Here is a 16,804-nt window from a genome sequence, read left to right on the forward strand (position 1 = left end):
TTCTTCGACTAGTCAGACACCCCAGTGCTGGCCTCTGTCACAGTTAAGTCCACACAGGTGTTGTAACTGTTGTTTTTTTCTTGTCATGTTTGTATTTTGAGGTTTGTAAGAGATACCTTGCCACCTAGTTTTATGTTGTTGTTGTCCCTGGGATTTTAAAATATATATATATATATATTTATTTATTTGGGTGTACTGGGGCTTAGTTGAGACACAAGGGATCTTTTAGTTGTGGCATACAAATTATTAGTTGTGGCATTTGAGATCTAGGTCCCTGACCAGGGATCGAGCCTGGGTGCCCTGTATTGAGAGCACAGAGTCTTAGCCACTGGACCACCAGAGAAGTCCTGTCCCTGGAATTTTAGTTTTGCCATAAAGTTAGAACTAAGATGTTTCTTTGTGCCAACACACTGTCACTATCAAATTTCATGAATTTATCATTGCTGCAGTGTTCTCTACAGTTAATGTTCCAGTTTTGTCAATGTGGAACTTTCATTTATTCCAGTATAGTCATTTACTCCAATAATGTCTTTTATATCATGTTTCTTTCCAGTACAAAATCATTATATCCTATTTGCTTGACAAGCTTTTTTAGTCTTCATTAATTTGGAACCGTTCTCAGCCTTTCTTGGTCTTCTGAAATAATAGCAATTTTGAAGGGATACCAGTTAATATAAAAAATGTTTAGTTTGAATTTGTTTGATGTTTCCTTATGATTAGATTCAGGTTATAGATGTCTATTTGGAATGCTGTTTAACTGACATGGAGTATTTCTGAGTCCCACATGTAACATCAGATGATGTTTCTGCCTCACTGAGGATGTTAATTTTGATCACTGTCAAGGTTTTGCCCATTTCCCTTACTGTTATGATGGCTTGGCCAACAACTAAAAAATAGTGTTTGTGGAGACACTTTGAGACCCGGTGTAAATAACCTCTTCCTCATTGAACTTTCCCCTTCAGAATGAGCATTCATTGATGATTCTTATTTGAATTAATTTTTCCTGTGGTGGTTGCAAAATGAAGATGTTTCAGCTCTCCTACGCTCTTCTCTCAGAGTCTTTTTTATCATCAGTATATTAGTAAGTTTATTTTTTAAAAGATTACTGTTACTAATGATCTACGAAGTAAAATGAAACCAAATAGAGACCATCTTTATTTTCAATTGGTTAAATTTGCATTTTTTAAAAACTGAATTTTGAGAAAGCAGACCCTTTTACACTGTTAATTATAAATTTTTGCAGCCTTTGTGAGAAGCATTTTTGAGCAGATGTATGAAACGTCTTTTAACGTTTTTCTAGACACTTCTTTGACCCATCTTTGTATGTATTCTAAGAAAGCTATCCTGGAGAGATATATATATATAAGATTAAGTGTAATAATGACTCCTGTAGTGTTTAGATTGTAATGAAAGTTTATAGAGTAAAATGCAAGACCTATCTAGTAGATTTTTATGCAGCCAATAAATATACAGGTGTTTACAATCGATAATGTGACCCTACAGAGTACTAATGGTTAGTATTTTGCTTTTGATATCATAGAAAATTACGTAAGTGCCAAGTAAGTAGTTTTTGGTATTAGGTAGTTACATTATGAGTCACTGTGATTTTCTTGTGGGCTGTGTGTAAGTTTTGTTATTTAAGGAAATTTATGTTAAGCAATGAGCATTCATATGCTTGGATTGGAGCAAGGCTGAGTGAATATGAGTGAGGCACGATTTTTAGACTTGAAGTTCAGAGAGTAGGAGGGATTGGTATTAGGGAAAATGGACAGAAATTAATCATGTGGGATTTTAGCACCAGGAGCCCCAATGGTTTACTTTTTTAAAAAAAATGTATTTTTAATTATTTATTTTTATGGAAGTATAGTTGATTTATCGTGTGTTAATTGCTGCTCTACAGCAACATGATTCATGTATATATATAGTATATATATTCTTTTTTATCCCAGTGGGTTTTTAAAAATTGTTTATTTTTATTTTTGACTGCACTGGGTCTTTGTTGCTGTGCTCAGGCTTTTCTCTAGTTGTAGCGAGTGGGGGCTACTCTCTGGTTGTGGGGTGTGGGCTTCTTGTTGCAGAAGCTTCTCTTGTTGAGCATAGGTTCTAGCTGCACGTCACATGGGCTCAGTAGTTGTGGCTTGAGGGCTCTAGGGTGGAGGCTCAGTGGTTGTGGTGCATGGGCTTAGTTGCTCCATGGCATGTGAGATCTTCCCATACCAAGGATTGAACCTGTGTCCCCTGCATTGTGAGGCAGATTCTTAACCATTGGACCACCAGGGAAGCCTGTCCCAGTGGTTTACTTTGACTCATAAGTGGTTGCCACTTCCCAAAACTCAGATATATAATGTGGCAGTGCCATCTTTCCAGAACTCATTTTTCCCTTTGGTTTTCCCTTTTACCTCATTCACTTATTTCATACCTTGGTTCTTTAGGCTGCAGCACTGGGACTTCTCATTTGAGGGTGTATGTAAAGAAGCCCCTTATGTATACTGATGAGGATTGAGGTGAAGTTGGCCATATGTGTAGACAGTGTTTCTGTAATGTAAACATCTTTCTGTAATATACTAGCGCTTCAGCTGAGATCACAGCAGGCATAGGTTGGGATCAAAGGATTGGCCATTTGGTTGGAGGGAACTGGCCAAAGCTATCTGGAGCTTGAATAATCAGCCACACACATGAACTGGAAAGGTCTTATGAAAAGTGTTTTTACATTGTAAGAAATACTAACAACCTCCTCAGTGCCACCATCAAGATTATTATGAATCTATACTAAAAGCAGGCCTCCCTGGTGGCTCACGTTAAAGCATCTGCCTGCAATGTGGAGAAATCCCATGGACAGAGGAGCCTAGTGGGCTACAGTCCATGGGGTTACAAAGAGTCGGACACGACTGAGCGACTTCACTTTTCTTTTCATATTAAAAGCAAAGATGAAAAGCTGTTTATTATTAGCATTTAGTGAATCCCCCACCCCAAGCTCATTCATTAATTTATGTGATTTAACTTTAAAAATGTTTATGTTAGGAGTTAGTATAGATTTTAGCTAGCAGTAGTAACTTTACTTAAACAAAATTACTCCAAAAGAGTTTATTATTTATTTTGTCTGTGCTGGGTCTTTGTTGCTGCATGGGCTTTTTCCTAGCTGTGGGGGCTACTCTCCAGTTGAGAATCCCAGGCTCTAGCGTCTGTGGACTCGGTCGTCGTGGCTTCCAGGCTCTAGAGCACACGCTCAGTAGTTGTGGTTGCCCTGCTGCATGTGGAATCTTCCTGGACCAGGAATCAGACTTGTATCTCCTGCACTGGCAGGCAGATTCTTCACAACTGAGCCCCCAAGGAAGCCCTGAAGTAATTTTAGATTTATTAGAATGTTGCCGAGAGACCAGAGATTTCCTGTGTATCCCTCATCTGGTTTTATTGTCACAATTATGGTACCTTTGGGTATGTTGCTGTTACCTTTTCAGATTTTCTTTCAAGTTTTTTAAAAAATCTTTTCATTTTTGTTTATTTATTTATTTTTGTTGTGTCATGAAGCTTGTGGGATCTTAGTTTCTTGACCAGGAATTGAACCCATGCCCTCAGTAGTAAAGTGCAGTTTTGACTATTGGACTGTCAGGGAATTCCCAAGAATTACTTTTTTTTTTTTAATGCCTTTCTAAATTTTTAATTGGCAGAAATACTACAAAAGTAAACCTCAAAAATTCAGTAACTTGGTCTTTTTTTTTTTTTTAGAAAAATGGTTTTGAGTGAAAAAAGCAGCTGGAAAAGAATTTTCTCTGTAGCTGACTAATTTTAGTGTTTGAAAGTTGGTTCTTTTAAAATTCTGTTAAATGAAAATCGTTAAAAAAAACTGTGGCTAAAAATGTAACTTAAGAGTTTTCCTTTAGGTAAATACAGCCTTCTCTTCAGAACTGGTCTTTTTTGAGTTGATAGGAAAGCTCTTTTGCTTTTTGACCGCAAGGCTGGGTCTAAGCCTGTATTCTGAAGTTTGCACTGTTCCTGTTCTTCCACTTTCTGTTATGCTGTAACTTCATCTCCTCAAGGGAAAGAAAATTCAAAAAAGAAAATTTAAATGAGTCACATGGCTAATGAAAATGAACAGGACTTCATTTAGGTCATTTGGCCAAAGGAATGGGACCTTTATGCTATTTAATTGGGTACTTATTTACTTTATGGGAACACATTATATACACTTAAGAGGTCTAAATGAAGAGTCCTTTTGTTTTTTTAGTTAATCAATATTTTTGTAACCATAGTGATTGAGAACTTTTATCTGTTTGCACCAGGTTTTGGCATTAAATCTTTTAACAGTTGTATTTGATTTTACAGGCAACAGCTGAACAGATGCGTCTTGCTCAAGTGATCTTTGATAAAAGTGATTCAGAGTTTGAAGCTAAAGTTAAACAGGTATGTTTCTGGCAAAGGATACTGTTATTTTTGTAATCTATTTTACTGTGCTTTAAAAGGTAATTTCACTAGAGAGTCTTATTTTAAATTACGTTTTTTACTTAGTTGCAAATAATTGGATTTTTGAACTGGTGATTAAATACCTGTATTGGTGGCTAGAATGAAGCAATTTTAGCAGTAGAACCTTTCTGAATTATTAGTGTTACATGTGAACAATGAGCATTTGTGAAAGCAGGCTGACATTGTATATACTTGTGCATAGGTAGTATATTTAGTATTTGACAAATTCTCAGAAAATTTTGTTTGATGTTAAGGAAGAGCTGAATTGCCTTTTCACATATTGTGATGATTCTAAACATAGATTGGAAAAGTTATTAAATTTTAGGGTGATGTCTTCGTTTAGAATTTTGGTGAGATAACATAATTTCATGCTATTCTTTTTTGATAAGAGTTTCCTTCCATTCAAGATTCTAGAAACCGAGCTATAATCCTTACCTTACCTTGGTAGACGTCTCCCAGTAATTCCTTGTAATGAAAGTCCCTTGGTGAACCTTTTAGCACTTTACTGTGGTAAACTCTGTTCTTACCTAAGTTGCTGTCATCAGACTTAGTGATGTTTTTGGAAAGCCATAGAAAGGATTTCTTAAAAAGTCATAGAACTCATTCACTGGAGTGAGGTTTATGAATTATTTGAGACATACTTCTACATATTTATCTGAAGAGTATGGCAGACACACAAACAAGAGCACTGGTACACTTCAGAGCTTTAAGTTTTAACAATGGTTCTCTCTTTTACTAATCCAATCACTGGGGGAATTTTGACAGTAACTGTACATCTTAATAACTGCATGTGATGGGTGTTGGGCCACTACAGATTCTTGATAAAAATCTAACCTCGATAGTAGACATCCAAATACTGAAGCACTGGAAAGCTATAGAGTGTATATAGTCTTGCTGGGTAACACAGGAAGGAAATCAGATGGAACAGGGTGGTGTAAAGAGCTGTATTTACGAGATCAGGAGACCTGCCTTTTTGATAGGCTAATTGTTTTATGACCACCGAGAAATCATTTCAGATGTTGGGGTCAAAGTATTTTGAAATGCAGCTGATATTGGTGCATATTGAAATAGTTAAATGTAGTTAAACAGATACTTAGATCATATATTTGCTCACTAATAATTGAGAAACCTATATTGTGCTTAATCTGTGGTGGTTCCTTGTGTTGAACATATTAAATAGCTTAATATTTCTTGTAGGGAGCCCACCAAGGAGATTTCTTTAATTTCAAACAGTAGTACCCTGTTGAGGCCACTTGAGAAAATAGTATGTCCACAAGTGAGTTTTGTGATAGCTGCCAAATTGTAATTGTGAGACCTTAGAGTGTTATAGGGCTTCTCTGGTGGCCAGGTAGTAAAGAATCCACCTGCAATGCAGGAGACCTGGGTTCGATCCCTGGGTTGGGAAGATCCCCTGGAGAAGGGCATGGCAACACACTCCAGTAATCTTGCCTGGAGAATTCCATGGACAGAGGAGCCTGGCAGACTCAGTCCAGGGGGTTGCGAAGAGTCAGATACGACTGAGTGACTTTCACTAAAGTGTTATAGATTATTTTGTATGTGGAATGTTCTAAACCAAGCAGTAATAGCCCAGGTAGGGAATGTTGTCAGAGACTATTGTACAATGCAAGCAGTTAGACTGGATGTTTGGCAGTTGTGGCCATATACTCATTCTTGGTCTTTGGGAGGGCTTCTCTGGTGGCTTAGACTGTAAAGATTCTGCCTGCAGTGTGGGAAACCCAGGTTTGATGGGTTTGATGGGTTGTTCAACAACAACCCAGGGTTGCTGTTGAAACAGCAACCCACTCCAGTATTTTTTGAAATATATATAGTCCCACTTAACATTTGAGCAGTTTAGAAACTTGGGAATCCCAGGCCTGTGAACTAGTTTGAGCAGTCACAAAACTAATCCTGAATGTTCTGAGAACGTTGGTATGTATGTATGTATGTATGTATGTATATGCTGCTGATTAAGAATCTGATGCTTGATCAGCTTGGAGGAAGGTTGATTTGTAGCTTGACTTTGCCAGTTTTGGTGAAAAGACATAGAGTCACCAAAAAAGCAGGTAAACCTGATCTTAGATTGTACACGCACAGTCTGGAAGAGGCCATCTTCATATGGAAGGATTGCATAATCTTTGTCTTTATATAGTAGAATCTAAAAATTAATATCAAGTGCCAATTTTTTGGATTCCCCTAATCATTTTCTTATAATTTCAACAGCTTATGGAGGTGACAGGAAAAAATCAGGATGAATGCATAGTGGCTCTCCATGACTGTAATGGAGATGTCAACAAAGCTATCAACGTATTGCTGGAGGGGAATTCAGACACTGTAAGTATTATTAATTGATTTGTGTTGCTGAACGTTGTCTCCAGTTTCATATTGCATTTTCAGCTTTATCTCTTACTTGGTAGAGGTAGAGGGGATTATGGGTGCCATTCCATATATATTTTAGAACCAGAAAGAACACTAACGAGAAATGTCTGTTTTGTTATATACGTATGGTTTCTTCATGACGTTGTAGAATCTGAAGACTCTAAAGAGAACTTGGTCATCTAGTCCAGCCTTACACAGTTGCCAAAATTCTCTGGGCCTGTGGACATTTCACTACCTGAAAAACTTAACTGGCTCCACTGCTCATGTTCCTTCATCTCAATCATCACTGCTCGCTACTCCTTATACCTCTAGGTTAACAGAAAATCAGGATTTGCTGTTATATCTATTTGCTTATGTGTCAGACACATTTTCATGACAGTCTGACAGCTATATAAAATAAGAAAAAAAATTTTTTTAAGCTTTGTAAAGTTTGAGGAATGCACATGGCACACGAAAGCTCCTCCCTTTGTAGTTTAGAAAGGGTGCTGCTAAAGCCACACCAGAGGCAGGTGTCAGTTCTGGTCTTTTGATTTCTAAATAGAAATTATACAATATTTCATTTGTATTTTTTCATTGAGGAAATAAATTTCAGAGCAGATGAAAATAGTTATTCACCTAAATGGGATATAAAGATGAGCACATCAAAAAGTACCTGCCTTATCATTGTTTAGGTTTAATTGGGTTCTCATTTTTACAGATAGACTTTGTTAGGCATAGGTTGTATTAAAATGAACTATTGTGGCAAGCTCAGAACTGAAATGAGTATCTTTTTATTTAATAAGAAAGCAAGTAGAAAGAAATTTATAATTATAAACATCAGATAATTGGGAAAATACTTCATTATTTGAGTATAGCAGTATCTGTGGCTAAAATTCTGTGCAAGATAACACTGGTCCAACATGATAAAACTATCAAATATGTCAGTTTGTCAGGAAAATGCATGCTGTTAAGTGAGGAAATCAAATTTTGAAGAGTTCTTGTTTGCTGACACTTAGGCATGTATTTGCTGGATTTTATAACATATGGGGAGTGTTCAGCCCATTGCTAATGAATGCAGTGTAGAATGGGTCTCACTTATTTTTTAAAATGAACTGAAGGACTGAATTGGCCTTATTTTTTTTCAAAAGAAGCACTAAATAAATGAAATATTTCCAGATTATTAATTGAGGGGCTTGTTTTCTTTTATATGGTAGAGATAGGCCTGGATGCTGTTTTCTCTTGCCTTTCCTTTAGCTCCCACAGATTCATCATTCATTTTCTGTGGTGGCTGGGTTAATCTTTTAAGTCTTAAATGAACATCCAGTTCTATCTCAATAAAGAGTTTCAACTTTCCTTTTCTCATTTGGAGCTGAACTCAAAGGAGGTGCTTCTGGGCTGAAAGTTAGAAGAGTCTCTTTGATTACCTCTAGAACCTAGAAATCACACAGTTGGGGGCTAGATCTGCCATGTTGTTTTCTAAAAGATTGGAAACTTGCAAATTAGGGCCTGAACACAGACACAAAAGACCTTTGCCTGTTTGGAGAGGGCTATAGGGCAAATGGAGAGGCAGAGGGAAAGTCCTTTTGAAACCCTGGTTTGTTAGGATCATTCTGTGGTCCATCTTTCATCCTGTTTGCCTTGTTCTTTGTTGTCTGCAGCGGCCATGGGTAAGCAGCTGTAAGGAATATCTTCCCCGCGTGCGGTAGATGATTTGGAGTGGGCAGCTGGAAAATGTGAGCATGGTAGGCTTGATTGCTAGGAGCAGGAACTGTTCAAAATAAACTATGAGAGCAAACAAATTGGCTAATCTTGTTTTGTAGCAAGGCCTTCTGAAAGAAAATGGTTACTTCGAAAAAATAGTGGAATTGTCCTCATTATTTGTAGGGGTACATTTGTCTATCTAATAGAGTAGTTGTCAAAGGAAACCACTGAACAGAATCTTAAGTACTGAACTTTTCATTTCATTATAGTGCTGTTCTGTTTGTGTGATAAAATAGTTTTGAAGTTTAAGTCACTTGCATTAGTGTGCTTAAATATATATATGTATGTTTGTATTTCTTGTATGTATGTATGTATGGTGCATGCTCAGTTGTGTCCAGCACTTTGTGATCCTATGGGCTGTAGCCTGCCAGGCTTTTCTGTCCATGGGATTTTCCAGGCAAGAATACTGGATTGGGTTGCCATCTCCTCCTCAAGGGGAAGTTTCCGACCTGGGGATCGAACCTGGATCTCTTGTGTTGCCTGCATTGGCAGGTGGATTCTTTCCACTGAGCCATTTGGGAAACCTGTTTGTATTGTTTAGTTCTTGGCAAATACAAAGGGGTAGGAGAGTGATTTTGACTAAACTGGCCTAGACAGCTCTTTTTTTGATTGCTAAATATGCTATCTTGGAAGACGGTTTCTGTTAACATTTCTTCAAACCTCTTATACAGGTAGCAAAATATAGATGACAAAGGTTGCCAGAAGTTCTGTTGAAAATCTTTTGTAATTATTTGGTTTTCTTTGAAAGCCTGTGTGCATGCATGTAGACTTGTTTTGCAAAATATGTGGTTGTATTCCCTTTAGCTTTCACTGTGGTGTTAGTCTATTTGCCCCTTAAAGGTTCCTTGCCCTGCTTTCCTCTCCATATAAGTTCCGGTTAGTTTTTGATCACAAGCCAAGACTTGCTTAGTAAGGGTATCCTTTGCTGAATGAAAATAGGGTAAGATGTTACTGTCTCTCAAATGTGTTATATAGAAATCTTACATGTTTGTCATGTTTATTCATATCAGCAAACAGATGGAGTTTATATGCTGTGGGATTTCTTTTCTGGAATAAATAAGCTTTGTTGTTTTTGGCAATTAAAAAACAATGCAGAACAATGAAAAAGGTAAATGATCTTAAAAGGCCCTCACTTAGATAACTACTACTTTTTCCAGCAATACACAAGCTCCTATTTGAGCTTAAAAATGTAATCCTATTTTATACAGTTTGCCGATAACTTGCGTCACTTATATATTATGGCTCTCTTTCTGTGAACACATGGATTACTCTTTAACTGGCTATATATTTCTCACTTTATGAATGTTCTAGAGTAGGTAGTCTATTAAGCTAAATATTTGGGAAATTTTCCATTCTTTTGTTCTGTTGTTCGTTGTCTGCATATAAATGTTTGTACAATTATCAGATTATTTCCTCTGAATAAAAACCAAAAAGTAGAATTACTGGGCCAGAAGTTTTGAACCAATATAAAATTTGGACGCTATTGCCAGGTAGACTTCCTGGAAGGTTAGAATGGATGGATGTTCATCACAACTGAAAATACCTGATTATTCTACCATAACTATTGGCTGTTGATTTTTAAAAAAATTTATCAAAGCTTAGAGGTGGAAAATAACTTGCTTTAATATGTATTTTTTTTCACATCCAGTCATTTTATGCACGTACATTTATTTGGATAACGATTTTTTTTAAGTTTAAAATAGTTATTGCTTAGTTTGAAATTGAATCACTTCAAATCCCTGTGGATTTGGAAAATTATGGAAAAGTAAATAGAAACGAATGGGTCAGTTTTGGGATCTCCCAGCAACATCCTGATGGATATCCTAATACTCATATCTGTAAGAACATAGTGTTTCATTCTTTTCTCCACGATTTTTCTGCGTATGATTTGATTTGTGGGAGAAAGGAGGTTGTATAAATCATTTAACTTCTCATTAGAACAGGTCTTCAAGGGCTGAAATTTTCTGTATTTAAAAACTAACCTCAAATTTGTCAACCACTAAATTCTTTAAGATGGTTATCTTAGACAACTGAATAGCGAAAATTGTATTCTTGAGATTTTAGGGTAAAATCTTACAGCCTTTGAACTAGTTCTGTATATTATAGGTGTTTGGCCAACTACTGAGGTAGGTGGGGATGGTATAGAGTGGGAGCTTGGGGAAATAACATTTGCTTTATTCTTATCAGTATAGAAAAAGGCTCTGTTGCGGGACAACATACAGTATGTTGTCAGTTAGGCTAGTGCTGTAATCTTTTGTGCTTTCCATAGCAGTAGGAACCTAACAAGAGATTTGCTGTCTTTGTCATCAGAAAGTACAGTATATTTATGGAGAAGAATTAGAATGGTAGGCATGCAAGGTATAAGGTAGGGGTAATTAGTTTCAAAAGATAAATGCATACACCCTTGATGATTGTACACACTTTAAATGACAGCTCTGAATAAATGCTCTTATTTTCGGTAGACTTCATGGGAGACTGTAGGAGGGAAGAAGAAGAATTTTGGAAAGGAAAGTTCAGAAAACAAAGAGAATAGAGAGAAGAGAAGTGAGAGAGAAGTGAGCCGTGGACGTGGAAACAACAACCGGAAAGTAAGAGGTGGCAATCGTGGGAGAGAGTGTAAGTACAGACCTTTAGCCTCAGCTTTGCTTTATAAAAATTTTCATGCATACTAAAAAGCTGTCAGAATGATTCAATGAATGTCCATAAATCCACCTCCTTAATGCAATATTTGTTAATATAAGTAACACTTAGCTACAACTGAGTAGTTTGTTAGAAACCCAGCTGATGTGGTTTCATATTAGCACTGACCTGGGCTGTAGGTAGTTCTGTTGTGTCTTAAGACTGCCTTCTCTAATCTAGTGCATCTTCTAATTTTAAAGAAGGGTTTTTTTGTTGGCAGATAGATAAAGCTGTTTATTCTTCCCTACTTACGGATATTCATGGTATTTGCAGGGTTTAGATTAAGAGGAAAGTTGTTGAATAGGGAAGATTTTTCTCAGTACTTTCCATTCAACTCAGGTTTTGGCATCATTCACCCAGAATGACACTACCTTCTGTGCAGGCATACCAAAGTAGCTAAATTATGGATGAATAGAATATAAATATTTAACATGTCCCCTTACAAACTTTCGCTAGTTTATTCCACAGATGTTTATCGAGTATCTACAATGTAGAAGAAATTCTTAAAGGCATACAGCAATGAAGAATACAGAAATCTTTGCCCTTCTAAGACTTTTAAAAAACATATATACTTTTATTTATGTATTTATTTGGCTGTGCTGGGTCTTAGTTGTGGCATGCCAGATCTTTAGTTGCAGGCACGTGGGATCTAGTTCCCTGACCAGGGATTGAACCTGGGGCCCCTGCAGACCTGGGAGCACAGAATCTTAGCCACAGGACTACAGGAAAGCCCCTGCCCTTCTAAGACTTTTAAGGGAAGTAGTGTGAGATGTAATAATAAAAAAGAAGAGTAACATTTCATATTAATATTACAGTATTTTAATGGCATTATGTAGAAATAATGTTCTGGGGAAAAACAAAGGCAGAGAGATGGGAATTACAAATAGGGGTTTGACAAATTTAAAGAGAGTGCCCATGGAAGGCCTCACTGGCAACTCGCAGAGTTAAGCCCTGAAAGAGGGGAGCAAGCTGTGCCAGTATTGTTTATAAATATTCTATATTATATAGAGTCACTAGTGCCAATATAGGAATGAGGAGAAGAAAAGACTGTGTTAACAGTTAACTTCCCCAAGAACTCAGTATTTCCTTGGTATTGCAGTTGGCTAGTCTTTGCCTTTCCAGGTTTTGAACTTAACCAGTGAGCAAATTTTGTTGTATATCGTTGCATAACAAAGGTAGTTTTTTGGAAGTAAACTTAACTTTATGGGAAGGTAAGTCCAAACAACAAAAAAAGTAGTATGTCATTTTGATTTCTTTTTGAATTTTTACCTACAAATTAAGCAAGTTCTTCTGTCACTTTTTTGAGCCACTCTGGCTTGGTTTTGTTTATCGTATTTTCTAAACCCTTTGGTTAAATTTTAACCTTTTTTAAAACACATTTTTGTTGTTGTCGAGGGGCAGGAGTCTTTTTGTCCTTGTCTTTAGTAGCTGTTTGCTCTTTTCCACTTTAGTTAGAGGTGAAGAGAACGGAATTGATTGCAATCAAGGGGACAAGCCTTCCGATCGAGGCAAGCGAACTCGTGGTAGAGGTAAGAGAATGAGGAGAAAGGAGATACTTGTGATGGGGAGAAGGAGGCAGGCTGTTCATATACTCAGTTCACTAAGGGCAGTGTACTCGGAAAGAACGGTTGATCTGAAATGTTTTGATTCATTTATTGATGCCTATAAGTGAAATATTTGAATTATATAATTTTGAGGAACCATATTGGTGGTTTTCAGATGAGCTGAGAAAGGCCCTTTGTGTGAATAATTTAAAATTTGAAGCTCTGAGCAAAAAGTTACTAAGTTCTCCTGTGTTGGACTTTAACAGATGTGTTTTACCCATATGATAATAGTTTTGAAATTATTTGCCCATTGGTTACCCCCATCCAGAAAATACAACAGTGTTTTCTGTTAGTGATCATTTCTTTGCATTTATTAATTCAGGATGTCATTAAGCCACTTCAAGAATATAGTTCCACATATTTAGAGTTGTAACTGAATTTTCTTAGGGTTCTAAAAATCAAGATACATAATGTAGTAGGAATATCTTATTTTGGTTCAGTAAAGCTACCTGAATTGACCGACATTTTGTTTGATCCATTGTTCCACTCAGTTGTGACTGTTCTCCAAATGAGCATTTTACAGTGGCAGAGTTTCTTTTGATCAGAAATACTAGGGATAGAAATTAATGTAGGTATACTGCATATGCTATCAATTCCCTTGGCTATTCATCCAGTTACCATTACTAAATTTCTACTATGTGGGCCAAAAGTAAATAATTTTCAGAGATCAGAAAAGGGCAGAATTATATACTAATTTGTTGGGCACAGTGAAAAGAAGGTTGTGCTTTAAAAACATTTCAATTGTAATTTCCTTTTCTAGATTTTTTCTTATTAATTTCAAGCACAGAGAAAAATGGAGAGAATAAATGAACCCCGAGTCCCTTCATGTTTAGTCAGTAATGTTTAAGGATTTTAGCTCTATATCTGCAGAAATATTTAAAGTAGATTTTTGTGGATATTTTATCATATATTACTGTGGTAAGCACCTCTAAAAAACGTATGTGATTTTGTATGTAACCATAATGCTGTTTTTACACTTAAAAATATCATTTAATAATCTATACATATAGTTTCCTGATTATTTAAAAAATGCCTTTGTAATTGCTTTCTTTTTCTTAAAAATTTTGTTTTATTTGGCAGTATCAGGTCTTACTTGAGAGCAAGGGGGATCTTTCTTTGCAGTGCGTGGGCTTCCCTCTCTAGTTGTGGTGCACTGACTCCAGAGTGCTCAGTTAACATAATGCGGGTTTAGCTGCCTGACCACATGTTGCACAACCAGTGCTTCAAAAGTTGAAAAAATTGGGCTCTGAAGTTTTGTCTCATGCTCCATACTCACCTGACCTCTCAGCAATTGACTACCACTTCTTCAAGCACCTCGACAACTTTTTGCAGGGAAAATGCTTCCACAATCAACACAAGGCAGAAAATGATTCCCAAGAGTTCATCAAATTCTGAAACATGGATTTTTACGCTACAGTAATAAACTTACTTCTCATGGCAAAAACATGTTGACTGTAATAGTTCCTATTTTGATTAATAAAGATGTGTTTGAGCCTAGTTACAGTGATTTAAAATTCATGGTCTGAAACCACAATTACTTTTCCACCAACCTAATATTTACTGGATTACACAATATATACAGAAGTGCTCAGGGTATGGTTTTAACATTTTATTTTAAAATAAAAAAAGCAGCAGAGTTTTGTAGAGTGTTTACCCAGAGTTCCCAAACTTTGTAATATTTTGCTACATTTGCATTGCCATTTTCTCTCTATATGTACATATTTTTTTTTCTTGAAACCATTGTGTGTACATTTCAAACATAATGCCATTTTACCCCTAAATATTTGTGTGTAAACTCCTAAGAAAAAAGATACTGCTTACAGAACTACCTTAAAATTATAAAATCAAGAAATTACTGTTTTTACAATCTATTGGCCTTATTCAAAACTTTCCAGCTGTCCTGCTAATGTCCTTCAGTTCAGTTCAGTCGCTCAGTCATGTCTGACTCTTTGCAACCTCATGAATCGCAGCACGCCAGGCCTCCCTGTCCATCACCAACTCCCGGAGTTCACTCAGATTCACGTTCATCGAGTCAGTGATGCCATCCAGCCATCTCATCCTCTGCCGGCCCTTTCTCCTCCTGCCCCTTAATCCCTCCCAGCATCAGAGTCTTTTTCCAATGAGTCAACTCTTCGCATGAGGTGGCCAAAGTACTGGAGCTTCAGCTTTAGCAACATTCCTTCCAAAGAACACCCAGGGCTGATCTCCTTCAAAATGGACTGATTGGATCTCCTTGCAGTCCAAGGGACTCTCAGGAGTGTTCTCCAACACCACAGTTCAAAAGCATCAATTCTTCGGCACTCAGCCTTCTTCACAGTCCAACTCTCACATCCATACATGACCACTGGAAAAACCATAGCCTTAGACGGACCTTAGTCGGCAGAGTAATGTCTCTGCTTTTGAATATGCTATCTAGGTTGGTCATAACTTTTCTTCTAAGGACTGGTATTAGAATTCATTAATTTTTTCATTAAATAATTATTGTGGCACATTTATAATCGGACTTTTTTGCTAAAGCAAAGCTAATATATGAGACATGACGATAGACTCTATGCTTTCTTCCTCTTTGAATTCCTGGGGCATTTGCTGTTGTCATTTGACTCATTTATGCTACTTTACAGTTGGGGAAGATGTATTCCTATCTTTCTGTAGATGAAGCATGAACCAGGGACAACTTGCCTGAGTCCTAAGTCTCTGAGTGAAGCAATCCCCAGAGATGCCTTGTTGGGCTGAACTGGTCTCTGGGCAGGTGAGCAGCTCATCATCAACACAGCAGCCATCTTTATCATTGAACCAGCTCCGAAAATCTGGAAACTTTTGCCAGTTCAAAAAACTTTAAAACTAACTTAACTAAACTTTAAAATCTTTAGGATCTTAAAGATCATGACCTGGAGTGTGCAGTGATAAATTCAAGTGCCCACAGTTTCTGGCAGATTTGGCTGTTATCAAAGCCCTGCTTACAGTCTCCTGGGGATGAGAGAGGGATTGTTTTCTATTTTTCTTTAGGTTGCACATGTTTGGTCCTGGGGGAGTATCTGTTATTTGGATTTGCCTCTTCTAGTAAAGATGATTAGGTGTCCTCTGTGTTTTCGCTTTTTTCAAGGAAAGTGAGTGACTTTTCTACTCTGGTTCTCAGTGTAATACATAATACTAAACAATTAAAAACTTGAGCAGTTATTCAACATAGATGTAGTACAGAGTCCCTAGAGAGACCTATATGAGTAAAGTTTTAGCATTTATCATAACATTGATTTATTCTTTATGATTATCTACTTTAATCTTGTTTTTCTGTATTTTATGAACCCAGGTCTGTCTTCTGAGGTATTAGATGAAAACAGGTATTTGTACCAGGTCATGATAAAGGGAAATGTATACATATCAAAAACAATATTGCTGGTAGCATTACTGGCCAGGTGAAAAGGAAAGAACAGTTTTGTTAGCTTGTTAAAATGTACGTGAATATGGGTTTTATTTTTATTTTTTGAATATGTTTCTATTTAGTTTGGCTGCACTAGGCCTTTGCAGCATGTGGGACCTTATGTCTTCATTGTGGCATGCAGGTGCTTTTAGTTGCAGCATGCAGATCTTTAGCTGCAGCATGTGGGCTCTAGTTCCCTGACCAGGGATGCAACCCAGGTCCCCTGAATTGGAAGTATGGTGTCTTAGCCTCTGAACCACTGGGGAAGTCCTGGATTTGATTTTTGAAAATCTGCTGAAGATATTTGGGTTGTTCCTGTTCGGTAGTTGGGTGTGGTTGCTGCTGTCTGGAGACATGGAGATATGTAGTTGGTACTGACTTTTTCCAGGAAACTCGCAGGATTTCTTGAGTTTTGGTCCTTAGATTATGGTTTTTTTTTAAAATAAATTTCTTTCTTTTCTTTCATGTACATATTGCTTTCTGGCTCAAGGATTAGATATTATTTAATGATGTCTTAGCAGAATCA

General features: G+C 36.9%; 1 protein-coding gene across 6 annotated transcripts in view; it reads left to right on the forward strand.

The window, feature by feature from the left end:
- Positions 1-16,804, forward strand: part of UBAP2 (ubiquitin associated protein 2) — a 114,669-nt gene that overhangs the window by 44,423 nt on the left and 53,442 nt on the right. For 5 of the 6 annotated variants that reach the window (XM_027964289.2, XM_027964291.2, XM_027964292.2 and 2 more), the window contains 4 exons: positions 4,324-4,401; positions 6,682-6,792; positions 11,040-11,193; positions 12,708-12,785. In XM_027964289.2, the coding sequence (XP_027820090.2) occupies positions 4,324-4,401; positions 6,682-6,792; positions 11,040-11,193; positions 12,708-12,785 (421 nt within the window). Of the gene's footprint in view, positions 1-3,726; positions 3,882-4,323; positions 4,402-6,681; positions 6,793-11,039; positions 11,194-12,707; positions 12,786-16,804 lie in introns of all 6 variants that reach the window. The other variant, XM_027964293.2, reaches the window with a different exon arrangement.

Source organism: Ovis aries, chromosome 2 (assembly GCF_016772045.2).
Source record: "Ovis aries strain OAR_USU_Benz2616 breed Rambouillet chromosome 2, ARS-UI_Ramb_v3.0, whole genome shotgun sequence".
Lineage (NCBI taxonomy): Eukaryota > Metazoa > Chordata > Mammalia > Artiodactyla > Bovidae > Ovis > Ovis aries.